Source organism: Megascapheus bottae, chromosome 6 (assembly GCF_031878675.1).
Source record: "Megascapheus bottae isolate mThoBot1 chromosome 6, mThoBot2.hap1, whole genome shotgun sequence".
Taxonomy (NCBI): domain Eukaryota; kingdom Metazoa; phylum Chordata; class Mammalia; order Rodentia; family Geomyidae; genus Megascapheus; species Megascapheus bottae.
Window position 1 is genome coordinate 56,424,675 of NC_143514.1, and position 26,466 is coordinate 56,451,140.

The following is a 26,466-nucleotide window of genomic DNA, read 5'->3' on the forward strand; positions in this document are numbered from 1 at the left end:
AGGGCCTGAGCACTGTCCTTTCTCAAGGCTAGAGCTCTACCACTTGAGCCTCAGCACCACTTCTGGCTTTTTTCTATGTATGTGGTACCGAGGAATTGAACCCGGGTCTTCATGCATGCTAGGCAAGCACTTTAACCACTAGGCCAAACTCCCGGTCCCCTGGCTTTTCTTCTTAATCTCCATTCTTTCCCTACCACTGTCACCTTTTCTTGTTGTCTCCCCTTTGTCAGTTTCCCTCTTGGAGGACAACCAATTATTATTTCTAGGCTTCATGCTGGAAGTTATCTTACAAACATGTATGCAAATCTAGAATACACACACACACACACACACACACACACACACACACACACACACACACACACACACACACAATGTCCCACATCCTTCTATCTAAATTGTAACTATTCAGAAGCTGAGCAATTTTAACTTCTCCTATCAAACAACAATCTTCACAGGAAGAAAAACTAACCCCAGACATTTTCAACTTCTAGTTGGGTTTTTTGCCAGATGAGTATAATGAACTCACAGGGGAAGATCAGGCTGAAAGCACTGTCTCCCACTCTCCCTATCTATTGTTTCAGAAGGCCTCACCAAGTAGCCACAAATTAATTCAAGGTCCAGGAGGGAGTACAGAACATAGGGGCCAAAGGTAAAATAAGATCTCTGACACCTGAAGTTCTTTACTTCAAAGGTTTTTAATCTTTCCTTTATCCTTCCTTCCTTCCTCCTCCCTCCTTCCTTCCCTTCCTCCCATCCTTCATTCCTTCCTTGTTTCTTTCCAATTTTCCACAAAACTAGGACTTAAACTTAGGGCTTTGTATATGTTAAGTTGGTACTCTTGCCACTCGAGCCCTGTCCTCAACCCTGTTTTGTTATTTTTCAAGTAGAGTCTCAAAAAGTTTGAAGCAAGCCAGTCTCAGACCTGGGTCCTCTTATCTAGTGCCTTTAGAATAGTTAAGGCCATAGATGTACATCATGCTCAGCTTACTGAGATGGGGTTGGTGGTTTGACTCTTTTTAATGAGAAGTTTTCTAACTGAAGTAAAGAGAATAGTATTGGTTTTATATTACAGATTCAATAATTCAAACATTTGCTAGTGTCTCCCTCTCTCCTCCTGTTTCTTCCTTCCTTTCCTTTCCTTTTTCTTTCTGTTGCTGTCTCTTTTTCAGCAGCATTACTTTAAAAACCAGGCTCATACAACATACTAATAGGTACATGAAAAAAGGTCTCACAACATTGCTCATCAAAGAGATTCAAATCAAACCACAATGAGATAACAATCTCACTCTACAGAGCCATCCATGTTACCAAATAACAAGTGTTGGAAAGGCTGTTGACAAAGGGATCTCTTGTACATTACTGCTGGGAATGTAAATTGCTACAGGCATTATGGAAGTCAATATAGAAGCTTCTCAAAAATTACATATAGGAACGCCATATGATCCAGAAATCCCACTCCTGGATATAGACCTATCTGAAGGAAATAAAATCAGTACTTTGAAGAGCCATGTACCTTCATTAAGCATTATTCAAAAGGAAGCAATTTAAGTGTTTATCAACTAATGAATAGATAAAGAAATTCTAGTATGTAAACTTAAGGGATAGTACTTCACCATAAAAAGAATGGAATCCTGGTTTTTTATGTGTGACAATATGGATAAAAGTGGAGATCATTATATTAAGTGAAATAAGCCAGGCAGAGAAAGACATTGTCTCACTAATTTGTGGAATCTAAAACCATTGCTGTCATAGAAATTGAGAAAAGCTGAGAAGCTGGTTACATAACTGTAATTCCAGCATTTGGGAGGCTAAGGCAGAAGTATCACAAGATCAGGGCTAGCTTCAGCTTACCTAGTAAGGTCCAGGACAACCTGGGCTATATAATGTTAAAATTTACTTTTCAAGTAAAAATGGAATTTTCAAGAGCACCTAGCTCAATTTGCAGCCTCAATAATCACACCAATGCTTTTCCTTCAGACAATGTACACTTCTTATTTCATTGCCTCTGAATAAAATTAACCATATTCAAAGTCAACATTTCATGAAGATGAATCTGTTTCACTAGCAACATTCTTCAGTAAAACTGGCTTCCTAAACAGATTTTGTGGGGGGCCGGGCCTTGTAGCACATGCCTAGTGTCCCAGCTGCAGTGGAAGGGCAGGAGGATCATGGTCCGTGTTGGCCTGGGTTTCAATCAAAAACCACCTCCTTATTTAGGCAAAAGTGCTGTGATCAAATGTTAAGAACCACTATTTCTACAAAAGATAGCTCTCTTGCCAATGTCAGTAGTTCACACCTGTAATTGTAGCTCAAGAAGATGAGACCTGGAGGATTGCAGCTTAAAGCCAGCTTGAGCAGCAAAGTCTGTAAGATTCCTCCAATTAACCAGCAAAATGCAGAAGTGAGGCATGACTCAAGTGGTACAGTGCCAATAGTAAGAAAACCAACATAAGAAACACATAAGAAAGCTTTCTGTGTTACTCTGAGACTAACAAGCAGACTTTCTTGGCTTAAACTAACAATGCATCCAACTTTTTCTTTCAAATATTAGTACTGGCCTCTTCCTTCAACATTATTATGTTTTATTGACTTTCCTGATCTTTTCCCTCACTACATTCTTCCTTGTATTATTTATGGACTTTATACAAGCTTTCTTCTTTTTTTTTACACCAATTGTTATATTCATTTTTGTTTATGTGGTACCAAGGAGTTGAACCCAAGGCCTCAGAGGGCTAGGCAAGCACTTTACCCATTAGGCCACATTCCCAGCCCCAAGCTTTCATTTTTTGAATAGGACAATCTTGCCGGCTCACACCTATAATCCTAGCTACTCAGGTGGCTGAGGTCGGAGGATTGTGGTTCAAAGCCAGCACGGGCACTAAAAAGTCCATGAGACTCCTATCTCCAATTAACCCCTAGAAAACCGGAAGTGGCATCTGGCTCAAGGGGTAGGGCAGTAGCCTTGGGCTGAAGAGCTCAGGGACAACACCCAGGCCAAGGTGTAGGATGGTAGCCTTGAACTGAAGAGCTCAAGGATAAAAAGTGCCCAAGGACAGTGTCCAGGCCTAGAGTTCAGGCCCCAAGACCAGGAAAAAAAAAAAAAGAAAAGAAAGAACAATCTTATCTGAATTATTTGTCAAAGCATATCTTACCATACTATCAAACAATACAAAGAGGACCCGGAGTTTGGCCTAGTGATAGAGTGCTTGCCTAGCATGCACAAAGACACGGGTTCGATTCCTCAGTACCACATACATAGAAAAAAAGCCAGAAATGGTGCTGATGCTCAGGTGGTAGAGCTCTAGGCTTGAGAAAGTCCAAGGACAGTGCTCAGGCCCTGAGCTCAAGGCCAGGGCTGGCAAATAATAATAATAATAATAATAATAATAATACAAGAAAAATGCTTCAGTTCTTACTGGATGCAGTGCCATGTATCCATTTGTAAACCCAGCACTTGGGAAGCTCAAACAAGAGAATTGCAAATACAAAGCCAGGCTAGGCTACATAGTAAGATCCAAATAAACCCAGGGCTCAGACATAGCTCAGTGTTAAGACAGCAGGCCTCACCTGCTCAAGGCCCTTGGTTTAAAAAATGAACAATACACTTTAATTCTTAATACTGCTTCTCAATTTCAGTTATCTCACTGATGGGTGGGACAGCTCCATCCCTTCATTTTTATGATGTCAAGAGCTGATCGGACAATACTGCCTTTGGAGGAGGTATATGTTTATTCAGATTTTACCACAAGTAGGTTTTATTGGGTCTTTTGTTTTGTCTTTTGGGGTTGGTTGTTTTGGGGGGTTTTTTTGTTTTGTTTTGTTTTGTTTTTTGGCCAGTCATGGGGCTTGAACTCAAGGCCTGGGCACTGTCCTTGGGGCACTTTTTGCTCAAGGCTAGCATTTAGCCACTTGAGCTCCAGCACCATTTCCAGCTTTTTCTGTGTATGTGGTTCCAGGGAATCGAACCCAGGGTTTCGTGCCTGCTAGGTGAGCACTCCACCACTAGGCCAAGCTCCTGCCCCTTGTTTTGATTTAAGACAGAATTTTACTACACAGCACAGATCTGTCTTAAGCTCTTGATCCCCTTGCTCAGCCTCCTGAGTGGTAGGATTGCAGGTATGGGCCCTATGCCTGGATACCCACCCATGTTTACCATTGTCTCTGCTTATTATTCCTTCTTGCAATTTTCCTTCTGCAAACTTAAACTTCATAAGTTCTTTATTGGTAGTGAATTTTTCTCAATGTTTATCTCATTCTTAAATGATGGTTTCACTACATATACAGAATCTAGGTTGACAGTTATTTTCTTTAAAAAAAAAAAAAAGAACAATAAAGCAGTTAACTGTCTTCTGGATTTTATTGTTACTTCTGAGAAGCCAACTATCAGTCTTAGAGTTAAAACTTTGGAAGTACTCTTTCTTCACTGGCAGCTTTTTTTTTTTAACACCATTACCAAGTAATAATTAGTAGATAATAAACTGCTTCTATAGAAGTACAAACTTGCTGAATCTCTATGTATTCAGCAATATCTGTGAGTATTCACAAACATCTGTGAAATTATCACAACTAAGCTAATAAACACTTGTAGCAGAGCTTGTTTCCTTCTGCCTTTAAACCCACTGATCCTCTCCTCATATCCTAGCCCTTTCATATAACCCTGATCTGTTTTTTGTGGTCATGTGCTGTTTTAAATTTGGGGCCTGGGAACTGTCCCTGAGCTCTTTTGCTCAAGGCTAGTGCTCTACCACTCTGAGACACAGTGCCACTTGTTTTCCTGCTGGTCAACTAGAGATGAATCTCCCAGCAGTAATTGACACCTGTAATCCTAGCTACTCAGGAGAGAGACCTGAGAATCACAATTTGAAGCCAGCCTAGGCAGGAAAGTCTGTGAGACTCTTAACTTCCAATTAATGACCAGAAAACTGTTGTGGCTCAAAATAGTAGATCACTAGCCTTGAGCACAAAGGGACTGGGGAAGAGCACACAGGTCAATTCAAGCCCCAGGACTGGCAAAAAAAAAAAAAAAAAAAAAGTCTTCAACCTGCTTTTCATCACAAAAAGTTTACTTTTTACAGAATTTTGTATAAAACATATATTGTATATGCTTTTTGCTTCTTGCATTCAACATGATTATTTTGAAATTCACACGTTATTATGTGCATCAACAGTTCATTTTAATATTGAGTGGCATTCCAGTACATAGTAGATATGCCATTTACTTACTGTTTGAGTCTTTCCAATTTTTAGGCATTACAACAAAAGCTGCTAAAAAGTATTTCCATATGTTTCTACGTGGCTATAGTTTTATTTCTGTTAAAGTAGTAAGGCTGGAGATATGCTAGGTGAATGTTGACTCTCCAAAATACAACTTAGCTGGGTGCTGGTGCCTCATGCCTATAATCCCAGCCATAGGAGGCTGAGGCTTGAGGCAGCTGGCTGGAAAGTCTGTGAAAGTCTTCTACAATTAATCATCAAAAAGCTGGAAATGGCACTGTCTCTCTCTCTCTAAAAGGTAACTTTCAGCATTAACCTTGAGCACAAAAGCTCAGGGACAGTGACCAAGCCCTAAATTCAAGCCCCAGGATCAGTGCATGAGTGTGCACCCCCACACCTACACCCACACAGAGTCTTACAGTTACTCTATGTCACTACAAACATCTGATGTAGTTTTTTTTTTTTTTAAATGACAGTCCTGGGCCTTGAACTCAAAGCCTGGGTACTGTCCTTGGACACTTTTTGCTCAAGGCTAGTGCTCTGCCACTTGAGCCACAGCACCACTTTCAGTTTTTTCTGTGTATGTGGTATGGAGGGATCGAACTCAGGGCTTTGTGCATGCTAGGTGAGCATGCTACCAGGAGGCCACACTCCCAGCCCAGTCTTTTAAGTTTAGTCATTCGAAAAGCTTGGGGCTGTGTCTTATGGTTTTAACTTACGTTTTCTCCCAATTTCTAATTACACTGTGTGTCTTGCTTATTTGCCAGATCTGTGCCAAATTTTCAACTAGTTTTCATCTGATTACCAAGTTTCAAGAGTTCCTAATATATTCAAAATAGAAATCCTTTGCTCACTACGTCTTGTAAAATTTTCTTCCAATCTACAGCTTGTATTACACTTTTGTAAGATCATGGAGGATGTTTTGCTTGTCTGAGCCAGGTCTCATTATGTAATCCACGTTGACCTTGAACTAGTGATCCTCCTCCACCAGCCTCCAGGCGTCTAACAATACGTTTTATTTTTTTTTATTTTTTGCTCTCACGGACTTTAGTGCCTGGGCTGGCTCTGAACTGCGATCCTCAGGTCTCAGGCTCCTGAGTAGCTAGGATTACAGGCATGAGCCACCATGCCCGGCTTAATAGTACATTTTTAAAGAGCTAAAATTTTAGTTTTGATAAAGTCTGATTTTTTTTGCGGGGGGGAGGTTGGCACAGATTTGAACTGCTTACTTGACTGCTTGCACACTCCTCTGGCCTTCTACCACTTAGGCCACACCTCCAAGATGGTGTTTTACTGGCTATTATGGAGGAGGCTTAACACTTTTGCTGAAACTGGTTTCAAACCTTAATCCTCAGATCTCAGCTTCTTAAGTAGCTAGGATTACAGGTGTGAGCCACTAGAGCCCAGCTCTAATTTAAAATTTTTTAAATGCATTTATGTTCCATTTAAGAAATCTGTGCCCACATCAAAGTCACTAACATTTCTCCCCTATATTTTATTCTATGAATTTTACAGTTTTAGGTGTACAATACATTCCAAGTGAATTTTGCACAGGGTAGAGATAAGAGTCAAAGTTCATTTTTTGTGTGTGTAACCACATACTGTAAAAATTATACTCTATCAGTTGGGCACCGGTGGTTCACAGGCGCCTGTAACCCTAGAGGCTGAGATTTGAGGAGTCAGGCTAGGCACTAAAGTCCACGAGACTCTTAGCTCCAATTAACTACAAGTGGGTTGTGATTCAAATGGTAGAGCAGTATCCTTGAGCTGAAGAGCTCAGGGACAATGCCCAGGTCCACAGTTCAAGCCCCAGGACTGACAAAAAAAAAAATACCAAAAAACAATAACAACAAAAAAAAACAGCCAGGCATGGTGGCTTATGCTGGTAATCCTAGCTACTCAGGAGGCTGAGATCTGAGGATCAAGGTTCAAAGGCAGCTGGGCACAAAAGGACCTGAGACTCTCATCTCCAATTAACCTCTAAAAAATGGGAAGTGGAGCTTGGCTCAGGGGTAAGGCAGTATCCTTGAGCTGAAGAGCTCAGGGACAGTGCCCAGGCTGAGTTCAAGCTCCATGACCCACGAAAAAGAAAAAAAGAAAACCAAAACAACAAAAAACTATACTGTATCCACTGAATTGCTTTGGTGTATAACATCATTTGCCCATACATGTGCAGATCTATATAACAGGGCTATTTTCTAGCCCACTGACCTATATGCCTACCTTTATACCAACACTACTCTATCTTGGTTAGTGTAGCTTTATAATAAATTGTGAAAGGAGATAATGAAGCTCGGAGTTTGGCCTAGTGGTAGAATGCTTGTCTAGCATGGAGGAAGGCTCAGGTTCTATACCTTAGTACCACATAGATAGAACAAGCTGAATTGGTGCTGTGGCTCAAGTGGTAGAGCTCTACCTTTGAAAAAGCCCAAAGACAGTGCTCAGGTCTTGAGTTCAAGCAGCCCAGGACTGGCTAAAAAAAGAGAGAAATAAAAGAAAAAAGAAAGGAGGTAATCATAAATCCTTCAACTTGGTTCTTTTTCAAAATCCTTTTGGCTATTTTAGGCTTTCTAGACTTTCATTGAATTTTAAAATCAGTTGTCAATTTCTACCAAAAGAGATAAGACAAAAACTCTAGGCTAGGAATATGCAAGAGTGCTAACCTAGCATGCAGGAAGCCCTGGGTTTGATTCCTCAGTACCACATAAACAAAAGCCAGAAGTGGCGTTGTGGCTTAAGTAGTAGAACTCTAGCCTTGAGCAAAAGAAGCTCAGGGATAGTACCTGAGTTCAAGCCCAGGACCGGTAAAAAAAAAAAACAAAAAAAAACCCCAAAAACCAAAAACTCTAATTTTCTGGGATGTAGATGAGACTATGTTAAATTTTAAATCAAGTCAAAGTTTTTGGTCTCCTCCTCACCATTTCCCTTTCCTGACAAGCACCCACTGTTTTCAACATGTGTGACTTTTTCTTTTTGTTTTGTTTTGTTTGTTTTTGAGCTTAAATTTAGCCTGGGCGCTGTCCCAGAGTTCTTCAGCTCATGGCTACCACCTTACCCTGGAGCCAAGCCCCACTTCTGGTTTTCTAGACGTTAATTGGAGATAAGAGTCTCAGGTCCTTTTGTGCCTGAGCTGACTTTGAACCTTGATCCTCAGATCTCAGCCTGGAGTAGCTAGGATTACAGACTGAGCCACCACACCCAGCTAATGAGTATGACTTTTAATCATGTATTCTTTTTTATTTTGGTCAGACCTGGGGCTTGAACTCAGAGACTGAGTACTGTTCTTGGGCTTTCTCAAGGCTAGCCCTGTACCACTTGAGCCACAGCACCAATTCCAGCCTTTTGCTATGTATGTGGTACCTAGAAATCAAACCAGGGTCTTTGTGCAACTAGTTAAGCACTCTGTCACTAGGCCAAACTCCTGGCCCTCATGTATTCTTTTAATACATGTTTTATATCATATAGTTCTTCCTATCAACTTGAAAAATAATTTGCAAGTGTATAATTTGAAGAGTTATGACAAAGCCAATATCATAATCAAAAAAACAGCACAAATCCACCTATCTCAAAATCCTTATACCTTTTGTGATCTATCCTTCACTCTTTACAATACTGAATCATTGGTGCCCAACTTAGGTACAGGTTTTTATGTGCTTATATACACATTTTTCATAATTTTTTTTGGCCTGTTACTGGGTTTGAACCAAGGACCTGGGTGCTGTCTCTGCACCTCTTTGTGCCCAAGACTAGCATACTACCACTTGAGCCACAGCACCACTTCCAGTTTTTGAGTGGTTAAATGGATATAAGAGTCTTCCGATTACTCTTCTGTCAGGATTGGCTTTGAACCGTGATCCTCAGATCTCAGCCTCCAGAGTGGCATGAGCCGCCAGTCCTCAGTTTTTATAAATATGAATGGAATGGTAACTATATATTTAAATGTGTAGGGTTTTATTTTGTTCGTTATTTTTTTAGTGTTGAGGATTAAGCTCTGGGCCTTGCATGTGCCAGAAAGTACTCTACCATTGAGTTAATGCTCTACCCTCCTGGTATGCTCATCTTTTTTTTTTTTTTGCCAGTTTTTTTGCTGGGCCTAAGCACTGTCCCTGAGTTTCTTTTACACAAGGCAAGCACTCTACAATTTAAACCACAAGGCCACATCTGGCTTCTTTTTCCTTTTTTTTTTTTTTTTGCCAGTCATGGATGGAGCTTGAACTCAGGGTCTGAATACTGTCCTTGTGCTTTCTCAAGAGTAGAGCTCTGCCACTTTAGCCACAGCACCACTTCCAACTTTTTCTATGTATGTCATACCAAGGAATCGAACCCAGGTTTTTGTGCATGCTAAGCAAGCACTCTACCACTAGGCAAAACTCCTGACCCACTTCTGGCTTTTCGAGTAGTTTATTGAAGATAAGAGCTAGGAGTTGCTTGCCCTGGATGGCTTTGAACTAGAATCCTCAGATCTCAGCCTCCTGAGTAGCTAGGATTATAGGCATGAGCTACTGGCATCCAGCTGTATGGTCATTTTTTTTTTTTTTTGCCAGCTCTGGGCCTTGAACTCAGGGCCTGAGTACTGTCCTTGGGCTTTTTTCCTCAAGGCAAGTGCTCTACAACTTGAGCCACAGCACCACTTCCAGCTTTTCTATGTATGTGGTACCGAGGAATTGAACCCGGGTCTCTGTGCATGTTAGGCAAGCACTCTACCACTAGGCCAAACTCCCGGCCCTATGTTCATCTTTTTAAGAAACTGACAGAATGATCCAAAGTGGTGCTGCCATTTTGCATTTGCAATGGTAACATGAAAATTTGGCTTCATATTCTTGCTAACAATTTTTTAATATCCTCTTTTATACAGTAACTCTTCAAATCTTTTACTCATTTTTATTAGGCTGTTTAGCTTTTCTAATTTGTAAAAACTGCTTATATATTTTGAATACAACATTCAAGCATTGAATTTTTATTACTGAATGGTATGTATTTTTCCCATTCTGTGGCCATGCTTTTTTATTCTCTTGATTCCATCTTTTTTTTTTTTGCCAGTCCTGGGCTTGAGCTCAGGGCCTGAGCACTGTCCTTGGGCTTTCTCAAGGCTAGAGCTCTACCACTTGAGCCTCTACCACTTCCGGCTTTTTTCTATGTATGTGGTACCGAGGATCGAACCCGGGTCTTCATGCATGCTAGGCAAGCACTCAACCACTAGGCCAAACTCCCAACCCCCCCCCTTTTTTCTTTTTTTGCCAGTCCTGGGCTTGAGCTCAGTGCCTGAGCACTGTCCTTAAACTTTCTAAAGGCTAGCACTCTACCACTTGAGACTCAGAACCACTTCTGGCTTTTTTTTCTTTTTTGCCAGTCATGGGCTTGAGCTCAGGGCCTGAGCACTGTCCTTGGACTTTCTCAAGGTTAGAGCTCTACCACTTGAGCCTCAACACCACTTCTGGCTTTTTTCTATGTATGTGGTACCGAGGAATCGAACCCGGGTCTTCGTGCATGCTAGGCAAGCACTCTACCAGTAGGCCAAATTCCTGGCCCCAGATTCTATCTTTTGAAGAGTAGACAATTTCAATTTTCAAACAATTTTTTTTTTTTTTTGGCCAGTCCTAGGCTTCGGCTCAGGGCTTGAGCACTGTCCTTGGACTTTCTCAAGGCTAGCACTCTACCACTTGAGCCTCGGCACCACTTCCAGCTTTTTTCTCCCGGCCCCTTTTCAAACAATTTTTTTTTTTATCAATTTTTAGTCAGATGGTTCATACTTTTTATATCCTGACCCTTTTGTATGTGTATCCTATTAACTGATAGAAATAAAATTATTTTACTCTATTTCCTTTCTTGACTCAAACTATTTATTAGTCCATCCATAGTTTTATGTTGGTATATTTCTGGTTTTTCTTCTAATTGTTGCATATCATTTCATGACATAAACACCCTACATTTACTTATCTATTTGCCCAATCCCCAGGATAGAAACAAATTCAACCTCTAATTCCCTGGGACACAAAGTATGTATTTCTGTGATAAATTATGTGTAATATAAAGTTATATGAAGATCTGCAGGACAAAATAAAATGTATGGATATACATATGCTTCATTCAATTAATTATTAGTCGACACCTCTCCAGAATGGCTATATCAATCTACTTTCTGACTGGCAAAGAATACAGGTTATAAATCTTACATCTAGCATTCTAATTTTTATCAAGAAGCTATAAGACTATTTTTTGTGGGCCGGGAGTTTGGCCTAGTGGTTAAAGTGCTTGCCTAGCATGCATGAAGACCCGGGCTCGATTCCTCAGTACCACATACATAGAAAAAAGCCGGAAGTGGTGCTGAGGCTCAAGTGGTACAGCTCTAGCCTTGAGAAAGTCCAAGGACAGTGCTCAGGCCCTGAGCCCAAGCCCAGGACTGGCAAAAAAAAAAAAAAGACTATTTTTTGTTTTAACTTGAATATAGATATCATTTTGGTTATCTTTTCATATTCTTTTATATATTTTTATTGTAATTAATAGCAGGGTTACATTATATTCACCAGATAGAAGGTGCATTACTTCACAAACATTGACACCCTTTCTCATGTCTTGGTCCCCATTTCCCTCTCCCCTATCTTTTCCTATTCTTAACCTTATAGATTATTTAATTCTGTAAACTCCTTATTCCAGTTCTTTTGCCATTTTCTTCTGAAATGGCTGCCCTTTCTTCTTGATTGCAAGAGTTCTGCCTATTACAGATAAAGCCACTAAATTTTATATATTGATATTTTCTTTTCCTGGTATATTATCTGAATTTTAACTTCTATGGTGTTCTTAGTAGCACAACATTCTTAAATGTGATAAACTCATTAGTTTTTGGTCTATGACGTTTTCTCTTTAAAGTTTTGTTTTATTTAGCCCTTCCCTTATACACCTAAGTCACTGTGGTGGTTAATCTTGATTGTCAACTTCATTGGATTGAGATGTGCCTTGAAGAACAGTGAAACAAAGCTCTGAATGTTTGAGGGTTTTCTAGAGAGGATTCACTAGGAAGACGGGCTCTGAATGTGATCAACAATCTCCCTAGGCTGAGGGTCCTAATGGAATAAGAGGGGAAAGCCAGCAATCTCAGACATTTCCTTCTGTTTTCTGGCTGCCATGTTCTCTCCATTATAATGGGCTAACCTTTGCAATCAAGAGTCAAATGTTTAAGTTGCATTTATCAGGTATTTGTCAGAGTGATGAAAAAAATGACTAACACAGTCACAAAGATAGTCTTTTTTTTCTATTACTTTTCTAATTTTACCAATCTCATTTAAATCTTTAGTCATTAGTACATGGACCAGTTATGGAGTCAGCTTTATTCTGTTTTATCTAGTAAGACAGTGCATGCTTTTGCCTTCCAGTTTCCTGTTACAAATATTTCTTTTTTCTGGAACTTGCCTCCTCTACTTTTGTTATGTTTTGTTCTGCTGTTTGAGGGGGTTTGGGTGTTCTTTTGAAACATGATTTTGCTAGGTAGCCTAGGCTAGGTCTTAAACTCTCAATCCCCTTGTCTCTGCCTCAAGTGCTGAAATTACATAGGTATGAGCTACCATGCTGAGTTCCTTTTGCTTTTTCCTTTGATTTGTGATATCTTTATTTATTTATTTTGTCTGTTGTGGGGTATGAACTCAGGGCCTGAGCACTGTCCCTAACCTTTTTTGCTAAGGCTAGTACTCTACCACTTTAAGCCACAACTCCACTTCTGGTTTTCTGGTGGTTAATTGGAGGTAAGAGTCGTATGGACTTTCCTGGCTGGGCTAGCTTCGAGCTGCAATCCTCAGATCTCAGCCTCCTGAGCAGCTAGGGTCACAGGCATGAGCCACTTGTGCCCAGATGGTGAAATCTTTAAATTGATTAAATTCCTAGACACAAAAGGCAAAAATAATTCGTGTTATTTTTTGTATTTCTTTTTAAAAAATCACTAAAAAAAACATTTACATATAAGATCACTAACCATTTGCAATTTCCTTCTCTGAAATTACCTGTTCAAGTATTTTATCAGCTTTCCTATTAGAGTTACTTTTCTCAAACAATACATATATATAAATAACATATTAATAAGGCCAAGCATGGTAGTGTGTGCCTCTAGTCTCACCACTTAAGAGGGTGAGACAGGAGGATGATTTGAGCTCAAAAGGTTGAGAATAATCCGGGCACTAATGGCTCATACCTGTAATCTTAGCTACTAAGAAGGCTAAGATCTGAGGGTCATGGTTTATGGTTCAAACCCAGACTGGGCAGAAACATACATGAGACTTTTATTTCCAATTAACCACCAGAAAACAGGAAGTAGAGCTGTGGCTCAAAGTAATAGAGTGCTAGCCTGGAGCAAAATCGCTCAAGGACAGCATCTAGGCCCTAAGTTCAAGCTCCAAATCAACTAAAAAGAAAGTTTGTGATCAATCTGGGCAACATAGTACAACCACATTTGAAATACACACACACACACACACACACACAGAGTAAATGCTATGTATATGCACATGCATTATATGCAGTACATATGTATATACATGCATATATTATATGTTATAAAGTATGTAAAATATGCACAGAGCATATAATACATACTACATTAAAATATAATACAGGTATAAAATCTATATATATCACATAGACTGAAAGTAGCTGGTTTGTCAATTGTCTTAACTTTTGTCTAGAATGTCACTTTTGTTTTTGTTACTGTTTTGAGACAGGTTTTCACTATGCAATTCACATTGACTTATAACTTGTGATCTTCCTGTTTAATGCCTCCAGAGTACTAGAATTACACGTTTGTGCCACCACAGCCAGCTTAGAATCAATCTCTCTCTTTCTCTTTCTCTCTTGTTCAATCACTTTCTAGCGCTCATTCTCTCTCTCCCTCTCCCTCTCCCTCTCCCTCTCCCTCTCCCTCTCCCTCTCCCTCTCCCTCTCCCTCTCTCTCTCTCTCTCTCTCTCTCTCTCTCTCTCCCTCCCTCCCTCCCTCCATTCTTCCCTCCCTCCCCACCCGCCTTCTCTCTCTCTCTCTTCCCTGCTAGTCCTTAAAATTAAACCCAGGGCCTGGGCGCTGTCCCTGAGCTCTTTTTGCTCAAAGCTAGTGCTCTACCACTTTATAGAGTCTTAGACCTATAACTATATAGAGTCTTAGACCTTCAGTATACACACACACACATACCCCTCTATTGCTACAATCCCAAATGTGTCATGTAACAGAAAATTCTTTCAAGCTCTTACCACACCCTGCCCAAGATAACCACTGATTTAACTTCTATAACAAATTTGTCCTATTGTAGAATTTTGTGTAAATGGAACTATAAAATCATTCACATCTGCCTTTTTTACTCAGAATGTGGCTTCATCTATGTGATTTCATCTAACAGTAGCATACTCCCTATTTATCGCTAAGTTTACTATACCACAATTTGCCTCATTCATCTATTGATAGAAATTTAGGTTTCGTACAGTATTTGACTATTGTTAATAAAGCTGCACAAACACTGTTTACAATTCTTTTTGTAGACACAGGTTTTCATTTCTCTTAGGTAAATAGTCATTTGTAGAATTACTGAGTCATGTACTAAAAGTGCACTTAACTTTTTAAGAAACTTCCAATTGTCTTTTACAGTAGTTACACCACCTTCTCTTCTATTTAGCAACATAAGAGAGTAGTTGTACTCTGTTCTCTCAATGCTGAAATATTGCCAATTCTTTACCTTTTAGTCATTCTACTGAGGTGTTATTTTACATTTTCTGGATGCCTAACGATGATGACTGTCATTTGGGGAGTGTCTTCATTTATTTTGTGCTGTTATAAGAAAACACCTGAGACTGGAAAATTTATAAAGAACAGAGCCCTATTTTCTCACACATCTGGAGGCTAGGAAGTCAAGGCATCAGCTGATTGGTGTCTGATAGCAGCCCAGTCTTTGCTTCCAGGATGTATTTTGAACTTGCATCCACAAAATAGCAGTAATAATGTATGTGCCCTTACACAGAAGATAAAGGGCAAAAAGAAAACCCCTTTTACCAAGTCCTTTTATAATGGCATTAATCTATTTATGAGGCCTAATCTCCTGAAGCTATTGCACTAAGAATTAAATCCCCAACATATTAATTTCTAGAAAAATACTCAAATCATAACAAGGTTATAGGCTGTATGTGTTTGTGTAGTGTCTTAAAAATCTGTTCTTTTCCCTTTTTTTTTTTCCTTTATGCTTGAATTCAGGGTCTCATGTGCTTACTTAGCTTTTTTTGCTCACAGCTAGTATTCTACCATTTGAGGTATGGCATCAGTCTCAGCTTCTTGCTGGTTATTTAAAGTTAAGAGTATTATGGATTTCCAGGTGCTAGTGGCTCATGCCTGTAATCCTAGCTACTCAGGAGGCTGAGATCTGAGGATCATGGTTCAAAGCCAGCCCAGCACAAAGGTTTTATTCTTTCTTTCGAATGGATGAGTAAAATTCCATTGTGTATTTGTGCCACATTTTGCTGATCTACTCATTCATCTACTGAAAGGAATCTGGGCTGTTTCTACAACTTGGTTATTGTGAATACAACACAAGTTTTTAAGACAGAAAATCAGAGTTCAATTCTATTTTCCAGATTAGTTGTGTAACCTTGACAAAGTAATTAAACCAAGTTTGCTCAATTGGAAAATGAAAATAATTATATCTTCACAGAATTGTTTTGAGGACTATTATCCTAGTTATTATTATTATCCTGGTTATTCAGAAGGTTGAGCTGAAGGACCAGTGCAGACAAGAAAGTTGTCAAGAATCCTATATCTCTAACCAGCAAAAAAGAAAAGAGCTGGGAGGATACCAATGGCTCACACCTGTAATCTAGTTACTCGAGGGAATTGAGATCTGGAGGGCCATGGGTTAATGTCAACCCAGGCAGAAAAGTGTCTCCAAAATAAGCAACAAAAAGCTGGAGATGTGGATCAAGAGGTAAAGTGGACCAAATGAACAAGCAAGGCCAAGCAGGCACAAAGCCCTGAGTTTAAGCCTCAGTACTGACCAAAAAAAAAAAAAGTTCAGTTAATTAAATTGTCCAGTCTAATGTCTGACACACAATGGGACTTATTAAAACAAAAGGAGACCCATACCTTTGCATACATTTTCTATGAATGTAATAGATACAGTTGGATCCACTATCCTGAATATAAAGAATGCCTCTCACATTAAGGATTCCTTTTTTTGGTAGTTTCCTTGACTTTAAAAATAAGTCTGTGCAGGGCCGGGAGTTTGGGCTAGTGGTAGAGTGCTTGCCTAGCATGCACAAAGACACAAGTTCGATTCCTTGGTACCACATACATGGAAAAAAGCCAGAAGTGGTGCTGAGGCTCAAGTGGTAGAGCTCTGGCCTTGAGAAAGTCATCCAAGGACAAAGCTCAGGCCCTGAGTTCAAGCCCAGGACTGGCAAAAGTAAATAAGTCCGTGCAAGGCCAGGTGCGTTGGCTCATGCCTATAATCCTAGCTATTCAGGAGGCTGAGATTTGAGGATCGAAGTCCAAAAAGTCCGTGAGACTCTAATCTCTAATTAATCACCAGAAAACTGGAAGTGATACTATGGCTCCAGGGGTAGAGCAGTAAGCCTTGAGCTGAAGAGTTCAGGGACAGTGCCCAGGCCCAGAGTTCAAGTCCCATGACTGACCAAAAAAAAAAAAAACAGTGCAGAGAAATTTGAATATACTCCTGGAACACCAAGTAATTACCAATAATTATGTCACATATTTAAGAAGCATCTCAACATTCTATATAAAACAATAAACTAAAAATGTAACATTAGGCCAGGCAACGTGGCTCACACCTATAATCCTACTCAAGAAGCTGAGATCTAAGGATCAAGGTTCAAAGCCAGCCCAGGCACAAAAGGACCTGAGACTTTCATCTCCAATTAACCTCTAGAAAATGGAAAATGGGGCTTGGCTCAAGGGTAGGTCGGTAGCTCAGGGACAGTGTCCAGGCTGAGTTCAAGCCCCATGACCCTCCCCCCCCCCAAAAAAAACCTGAACTACTTCCCAGGCACAGTTCCCATGTTAGAGCCTCACATAGCAGCCCAATGGCCAGTGCCTCTTCCAACTCAATTTCACCTTGCAACTACCCTTATACTAGCAGACTAATTCTATTCTCTAGTGAGTTATATACACATTGGTATCCAGCAGACATTTATTTATAAAAGTAAACAAGTCACTGGGACTCCTAATAGGTCACACAATATTTCCTGAACCAAGCTCAAATTAGACAACATCCAAGAGAGAAACTGCTATGTTTTTCTGTGTAATATTTCAAATTATAGCCAAGAATAAACTGTACTATGGTATATGCTAATCAATGTCAGTTCAACTGCAAGCCTGTGTCACAAGGGATGCTGGATGAATAGAAACCAAGCCAAAGGGCTCAGGGTATATGGGAAACACTGTAGCACATGAGATCAAAGGCTCAAATGGAAGAGTGGAATTAGGAACTAATGGGTAGGGAAATAAAGCTAATAGTACAGCTAGGGGCAAGTTCAATACCAAAAGGCTAAAAAGATGAGTAAACAAGGTTTCTTTTGAAAAATAAGACAAAAACAACATCAAATTGAAGATTCAAAAAAAAAAGTAAAGATAAATGTTCTGAGGGTAGGAAAAAAAAAAAAACCTTCAATACCAAACCCCAAGGCAATAAATGAGGAATAACAGTGGCAATGTACTATAGTAATTAAAAAAGAACAAAAGCCTTCAAGAACTAGAAGTACAGTATCATCTTTAATTGAAGAATAACACACACTCACTGGGTTCAAAAAAGGAACTGAGATTACCATGGCATGCAGTTAAAAAAAGAAAAAAACATCAGATTTCTCAATCTATAGCAACTAAAATATTAGTTAATTTCTAAGCATGAGTCTCAGAAATTCCAGAAAAGCATTGCAGCAGAGATAAGCCATAAATGGAGCAGGCCTTTCCTTGGACGGGCTAGAGTGACTATACTTACTGGAGTCCTCCCACTGGAGTAAGTGTAGCTTCCATGCAGAGTAATACAAAAATCCCAGTACCAAAAAGAGGCAAAGGGCTAGCAGCAGATTGCGCACAAATACCAAGAGTCCCATCTTCACATGATTTACAATTTCCTACATGACCTAAAAAAAAAAAAAAAAAGTCTTAAAAGAGAACATGATCACCGTACTGATATAGTCTACTTTAAGAAGTAGCTATAGAATTTGCAAATGAAGAACAATCACTAAGCTTGTGATATAGCATCTACCAGCCAGCTCATCTCAGTCTCAAGGAACAACTTCACCATGGCACAGGACTCAAGCCAGAAATTAGCAGTCATTCTTATGTATAGTATTTAACATCTGGCTTTGGCTTTACCTAGGTAAACATATTTGATTTCAGGAAAGAATAATAACAAACTAGGGAAAGAGTCATTATAAACCTACAAGTCCAATTACATATGGCATATTATTAGCTATAAAAAGAGAAACTCCAATATAATAAAAGTTGGGGACTTTAACACCCACTTTTCATCACTGAATAGATCATCTAGACCTAAAAGATCAACAATGAAACCGTACTGAAACCAAATGGACTTAACAGACACTACAGATCATTTAACCTGACAGCTGTAGACTTTACATCCTTCTCATAAGTACAAGGAATATTATCCAGAAAAGATTTTATGTTAAACAAAACAACACATGGTGGAAATGCAAATCAGTAAATTCTCTGGAGAGCAATTTAGAAATATTTACTGAAATTTACAATATTCTTCTACCTTGACCAGCACTCTGTCAATATGACTTTTCACTCAAGTAGTAGTGCAATAAATGGTGAAAATGACAAACAGGAATGTTCATAGCAACTCTGGTTATAAAAGCCAATTACGAGAAACAGTTCAAATATTCATCAACACTGGCATCAGCTGGGGTTACAGCAGCAAACAGATGGTATATACAAAGAACTAAACTGAAGAAGGCTTAACAGCAGAATTTCTGTAGCTATTAGTAGGGCTGAAAAGAACTGACAAGGAATGGTGACACAGGAAGAGACTAGGAAAGGCAGAAAGCCGAGGACAAACAGGTGTCGCTGGAGACTGACAACAGCTGGCTGAAGAGAAGCTGCTCATCTGCAGCATGGTCTTTACTAGAACCCTGACAGCAGGCAATAGATTCTAACCTCTCCTACAACTTGTTCTCTAATCTGTTGTTGTCAGATCTACTGATCTCATATGGAAGCCAGAGAACAAGGGAGCTCAGGAGGCAGCCATTAGCATGCCGAGAAACAGGTGAATAATTCTTTTTTTTTTTTGGCCACTCCTGGGGCTTGAACTCAGGGCCTGAGTACTGTCCCTGGGCTTTTTCTTGAAGGCTAACGCTCTACCACTTGAGCCACAGCACCACTTCCAGCGTTTCTATGTATGTGGTACTGAGAATTGAACCTGGGTCTTCGTGCATGCTAGGCAAGCACTCTACCATTAGGCCAAACTCCCGGCCTACAGGTGAATAATTCTTAGGGCAAGAGAATATGATGTACCAATCAAGAAGAACGAGGCACATCTATATATACCAACGTGGGAAAATGTCTAGAATACACTGCTATGGGAGAAAAAGTGGACTCATCCTACCAACAACAAACAAGACCAGGAGTCACTTTAGAATTAAAAGAGAGCTTGGAGTTGATGTTTTCACAACTTATTTATTCAAGTATTTATTTTATTTTTATAGAAGTTTTCAAAGTGAAACACAAGCCCGAGGCTTACATTTCTACAAGGATCAAGGACTATGTATCTTGTCCAAACAAACTCCCCTGAAAACCACTAAAATATAGGGCAGCCTGCAAGTGGTTCTGCAAAACTTTTTCTTTCCTTTAAGAAGGGGATTGGAATGCTTCATACCAATTTCTGTCTTAAATGCAAATGTGATTTCTGAATTGTCACAGCCAGGCACTGACCACAACTTGGGGCTCTGGCACATACAACACTGAGTCAACAGTTACTGACATCAACTACAGACACAAGACTGTACCAATCACCTATCCAATTTAAGTCTTTTCCATTAAGAAAACAATTCTATGAAGAGAGTAGGCCAGACATCCTAAACTAAACTGTGACAAAAACATGTATCTATCATGACTTATTTACTATCTGGTAAATTCTCCTGCCCCAGCTTCCTAAGTACTTAAATTACAGGTATATGCCACCATACCTAGTCTTGTTGACCCCACTACTTTCTCTAGCCAACTCTTACTTGTCCTTAAGTCTTAGCTTAAACCTGAATTAATTCCACAGAGAAGTGTAATCTGTCTCCGTACTTCAGGCTAAGACTCCTTTGTCAGATATTTCCACAGCCCCTATATGCCCCATGGCATTTCCTGACATACTTATAATTTTTAACAAGTTTACTGTTTACAGCCTAGCTCACCCAGACAAGGGACATATCTGCTTTATGCACTTTTATACTCATGATAGGGACTCAAAAAATACCTGCTCACTAATTGATGGTTTAGTTATATCATACTTTAAAAGAAGTCTATATGTGGGGCCAGGAGTTTGACCTAGTAGTAGAGTGCTTGCCTAGCATGCACAAAGACTCGGGTTCGATTCCTCGGTACCCCACATACATAGCAAAAAGCCAGAAGTGGTACTGAGGCTCAAATGGTAGAGTACTGGCCTTGAGAAAGTCCAAGGACAGTGCTCAAGCCCTGAGCTCAAGCTCAGGACTGGCAAAAAAAAAAAAAAAAAAAAAGAGAAGTCTATATGTGACATTTTGAAAGCTAGAATACCTTAATTAGTCATAAAAAAGAAATATGAATAAATTTACTGAAATAAACTGTACCAAACTCCTGCCAATCCTAAAACATCCTACAATATGGCTACTGTCTGAATTATACCTGGTAACTATCTTTAATCTGATTAAAAATTACCTTCAAATGTCAACCCATAACACCTATGAGGTCCCTTATGACACAATCAGAGTAAAAATAAAACCCTCTAAAAATCCACAAAGTACTTCCAGAGCATATCTCTAGTAAATACTTTTGAGACTAGATGGTTAGAAGTTATTACATACCATTTATTATCCAGCTCCCAAACCAGCTACTGAAAAGCTCACCAACTTTTGAAAAATGTATCCCTGCTACTTAGACTTTATGTAAGATCAAACAGATTTAAGCAATTAACATGAAATCTATGAAGTCATTCTATTTAGAGTAATTGTGCACTTTCTCATTATAAGTCACTGTGAGGAATAAGATTAATTACAAAACTACTATTGCTAACATTCATTTACTACTTAGCATAGACTAGTCACAGTTCTAAGAATTTTGTGTGATTTAATTGATTAAAGCTTTTTGTCAATCCAATTAAAGTTATCATTCCTACTTTATAATAAAAGAATTCAAGCATAAAGAAATTAAAAGTACCAAAAATCAGCAGAGATAGAAATCAAAGTTAGATGATCTGGTTTCAGTCATACTATAATGAGAGGGGCTGGGAATACAGATCAGTGATAGAATATGTGCCTAACATTCATAATGTCCTCGGTTCAAATTCCCAGCACCACTAAGAGAGGAGGGTTTACATTACAATACTAATAAAAAAGGAATCAGTACAGACAATTCTATATAAAAATACTGCAACAAAAGTGGAGAAAAGAAAAAGAAAGAGTCAGAAAAAGGGAAGGAAAAGCAGGGAAGATGAAAAAAGTTTAATGATGAAAATCATTAACGAAGTCAGAAGTGTAACTCAGTAGTGGAGCAATTACCTGACGTGCATAAGGCCCTGGATTCAGTCACCAGCATCATAGGGAAAAGAAAAAAGAAAAAGGATCACTAGTAAAAATTAAAGCAAGGGACAGAGCCTAAGGAAGAGCTCCAGGATAAAACAGGTTATTACTTAGCATTACACAGGTATGAATACCTAAGAAAAACTTAAAGGAGTATTTCAAAGGGTTCAGTCCACTGTGATTTGGCTGCATTTTTGGGCCAAAGCGGGTAGTACATCACCTGGGCAGGGTGATGGTAGGCATTGTTCATCTGGCAGCTGGATAGCAGAAAGATGGCAGTAACAGAAAGGAATCAGGGCAAGATATAGCCCCACAGACACACCCCTTGTGACTTACTCCTTCCAATCAGACCTGACCTTCTAAAGTGCCACCACCTCTCAAACTATCCAAATGTTAAATCCTTCAACCATTCAACCACTGAACAGGTCAGAGCTCTCAAAGTCAATAATAGTCTGTGGAAACACCATACAGTCACAAAGTAAAAGTTTGTTTTACTTATCTCTTAGACATTTTTGAATCTAATAAAATTGACGATCAAGATTAATCATTACAAATAGTAAGACAATAAAAACACCAAAATGAAATAATATTAGCTGGTTCCAGTAGTTCACACCTGTAATCCAAGCTACTCAGGAAGCTAAGATCACAGTTCAAAGTCATCCCAGGCAGGAAAGTCCTTGAGACTCTTTTTTCTTTTTTTTCCATATATTTTTATTGTAATTAATAGAAGGGTTACGTTATATTCACCAGATAGAGGGTATATTACCTCATAAACATTGATCCCTTTCTCATGTCTTGGTCCCTATTTCCTTCCCCCCGGCCCCACTCCTCATCTTGTTTCCCCCCCTTCCCTATCCTATTTCAAATAAGCATATATACAATATATCAGATAACAAGATGAAATACTGTAACAATATGAGATAACCAAAGTACAGCAAAAGAGATAAGAGATAACATAGTACATTAAGGATAACAATAACTCATTATATGGCTTTTCTTTCTATATCCTGGAGGTCCTTTCATTTAGCATCATACTATATGGCCTTATGAATCTACATTTTGTTCTACTGTAAATCTCTGCTAGGAGAGCCCAAGGTTTCTCCTGATTAGGACAAATGAGGCAAACTATTGAGCCTATGCTCCTTTGAGTCTGGCTTACTTCACTTAATATGATTTTTTTCTAAGTCTTTCCATTTCCTTACAAATGGGGTGATGTCATTCTTTCTGACTGCAGCATAGAATTCCATTGTGTATAAATACCACATTTTGTTGATCCACTCATCAACTGAGGGGCATCTGGGTTGGTTCCATATCTTTGCTATGGTAAATACTGCTGCAATGAACATAGTTGTGCTAGTGGATTTAGTATCAAAACAACGCTAAGATTCCACCTCACTCCAGTGAGAAAGGCCATTATCAAGAAATCTAATAACAACAGAAGCTGGCGGGGATGTGGCCAGGAGGGATCACTACTACACTGTTGATGAGAGTGCAAACTTGTTCTACCACTATGGAAAGCAGTATGGCAGTTCCTCAAAAGACCCAGCAATTCCACTACTTGGCATTTACCCAATCGTCCAGAAACAAGGACATACTAAATCCTTGAGATTCTTATCTCCAACTAATCACCAGAAAAAGAGAAGTGGAGTTGTGGCTCAAAGTGGTAGAGTGCTAGTCTTGAGCACAAATGCTCAGGAATAGCTCCCAGGCCGAGTTCAAACCCCACAACATACATACATACATACATACATACATACATACATACATACATACATACATACATACAGTTCTTAAGAGTCAGGTGCCGTGGCTCACACCTGTAATCCTAGCTACTCAGGAAACTGAGATCTGAGGATCACAGTTCAAAGCCAGCCCCGGCACTACAAAGCCATGAGACTCTTATTTCTAATTAATTTATAGAAAACAGGAAGTGGGGCTGTGGCTCAAGGAAGAGCTCAGGGACAGGGACGGGGAGTTTGGCCTAGTGGCAGAGTCCTTGCCTAGCATGCATACCAATTCCTCAGTACCACATACATAGAAAAAAGCTGGAAGTGGTGCTATGGCTCAAGTGGTAGAGCTCTAGCCTTTAAGGAAACCCAAGGACAGTACTCAGGCCCTGAACATCAAGGCCAGGACTGGTTAAAAAAAAAAAAAGAAGAAGAAGAAGAAAGAAAGCAAAAAACCTCCTCAATATCACTGAAGAGCTCAGGAACAGAGCCCAGGCTCAAAGTTCAAGCCCCATGACCCCACCCCCCCAAAAAAAGAAAATTCATACTTAGGAACAATGAGCAAGAAAAAATAATACTATCACAAAAATGAAAGTCTCAGTGGGAGAGGACAAAGCAAACACTGCTGAAAAATACAGTAATAATTATGACTGATAAAAGTGACCAAGATAGAATGAAATATTTAAGAGGATTTCTAAAACAAAATCCATGAAGGCCATAAGAGATCCAGCAGAACCGGTATCTAAAAGATATAATCAGGAGAACAAATACAGCAGTGGTACTCACTAGACACTGTGTTGAAAATGACTGTGCAACCTGTAAGTGGGCAGGGGATGGAAAAACAGGGAGCAAGCAAGGGAAGGGATAACTTTATCTAAAAAGAAATGTACTAGTTCTGTTTTTGTTTTTGTTTTTGCCAGTACTGGGGCTTGAACTCAGGGCCTGAGCACTGTCCATGGGCTTTCTCAAGGTAAGCTAGCGCCCACCACTTAAACCACAATGCCACTTCCAGCTTTTTCTATGTATGTGGTGCCAAGGAATTGAACCCGAGTCTTCATGCATGCTAGGCAAGTACTCTACCACTAGGTCAAACTCCTGGCCCCAAGAAATATACTCTTTACCTGACTTATGTAACTGTAACCCCTCTGTATATCACCTTTATAATAACAATAAAAATTTTTAAGAGACAATCATAAGAGATGATAATCACAGAGAGGTAGGGTAGGTTGAGGTCAAATAAATCTAGTCCATTCCCTAGTTGCTCTAGACCACAAAGCAAAAGTAGTAAGAATACCTGGAGATCTCCAGTGGAAATGAAAAAGCTAAGAGTACACTGAAGTCCTAGTTACACCTTGTGCTGGTTATAAATTTACTGCTTTTCGGCTTCAAGTTCATCCTTCTTGCATAACCTACAAAAATGAATCTGGGCCCTTTATTTTTCTTTCATCCATTGGCCTAATATGAGGCTTTGCCACTAGAGGACAATAGGGAGACACTACAGGATGGAAAGGGGTTGTTTTTCCAGTACCCAGCAGTCAACAGACTTTGCAAGCAAGTACCTCTCTCAGGCAGTTTTACATAAACTGACTGGATCTACTGAGACCCATCCCTTTGCAGGCCCAATTTACCTCTAGAAAAGAAAACAGGAAGTGGGGCTAGGCTCAAGGGTAGTAGGGTGGTAGCCTTGAGCTGAAGAGCTCAGGGACAGAACCCAGGCTGATCAAGCCCCATGACCCACAAAAAATAAATAAATAAATAAATAAAATGCAACTGCATTGTTTGAAAAGATGCCCTTCTTTTGCCTGGGCCAGTTGAAATAAAGGGGTAGGGGCTAAGATTGAAGACAAGGGGAGATGGCAATATGCCCAGAAAACTAGAAAAAAAATTAACTATAGCTCAAAAGCAGCAACCAGCAATATACAAATGAATGAGGATAGCTGTGCCCAACATAATTTGTAGTACATTATGGTCATCTCTGCTCTGTGTTATATATGGGCCTATAACCCATAGCAAAAGCACACACATATATATATGAAAATAAAAGAATTTTAAAAGAAAGCTAGGGTTTCCACTAGTGAACAAGGAAGGACACCAGAGAAAAATACACAGGTGTTAATAGAAAACATGATATACAGCTAGGCACAATGGCTCACGCCTGTAATCCTAGTTACTCAGGAGGCTGAGATCTGAGGATCAAGGTTCAAAGCCAGCTCAGGCACTATAAAGAACTGAGACTCCAATCTCTAGTTAACAACTAGAAAACTGGAAGTGGTGCTGAGGCTCAAGGGGTAGGCAGCAGCCTTGAGCTGAAGAGCTCAGGGCCAACTCCCAGGCCCGGGGGGGTAAGGCAGTAACCTTGAGCTGAAGAGCTCAAGGACAGCGACCAGGCCCAGAGTCCAAGCCCCATGATGGGAGGAGGGGAAGGAAAGGGAGGGAAGAGATTTAATGGCCAGGTGTTAGTTGCTCATACCTCTAATCTTAGCTACTAAAGACATCAAGACCTGGAAGATCTAGAACTGGAGGATAGAGGTTCAAAGCCCAGGTATTAGGAGTCTCCATCTCTAACCAGCAAAAAGTTGTACTAAAGGTATGGCTCAAGCGGGAGAACACCAGCTGTGAGCAAGAAAGCCTAGTAAGCCTGAGGCACTGAGTTTTAAGCCTCCATACCAGAAAAAAAAAGAATGATAGTTGAAACAGTGTCTCACATACCTAGATCCCAGCTACTTGGGAAAAAAAGAGAGTGCTTTGGAAGTTCAAGACCAGC

The 26,466-nt window shown here is 39.7% G+C and overlaps 1 protein-coding gene across 5 annotated transcripts in view; it reads right to left on the reverse strand.

The window, feature by feature from the left end:
- Positions 1–26,466, reverse strand: part of St3gal3 (ST3 beta-galactoside alpha-2,3-sialyltransferase 3) — a 158,975-nt gene that overhangs the window by 122,498 nt on the left and 10,011 nt on the right. For all 5 annotated transcript variants that reach the window (XM_090335033.1, XM_090335030.1, XM_090335032.1 and 2 more), the window contains exon 2: positions 18,186–18,330. In XM_090335033.1, the coding sequence (XP_090191159.1) occupies positions 18,186–18,300 (115 nt within the window). In that variant the 5' untranslated portion in view covers positions 18,301–18,330. The remainder of the gene's footprint in view (positions 1–18,185; positions 18,331–26,466) is intronic.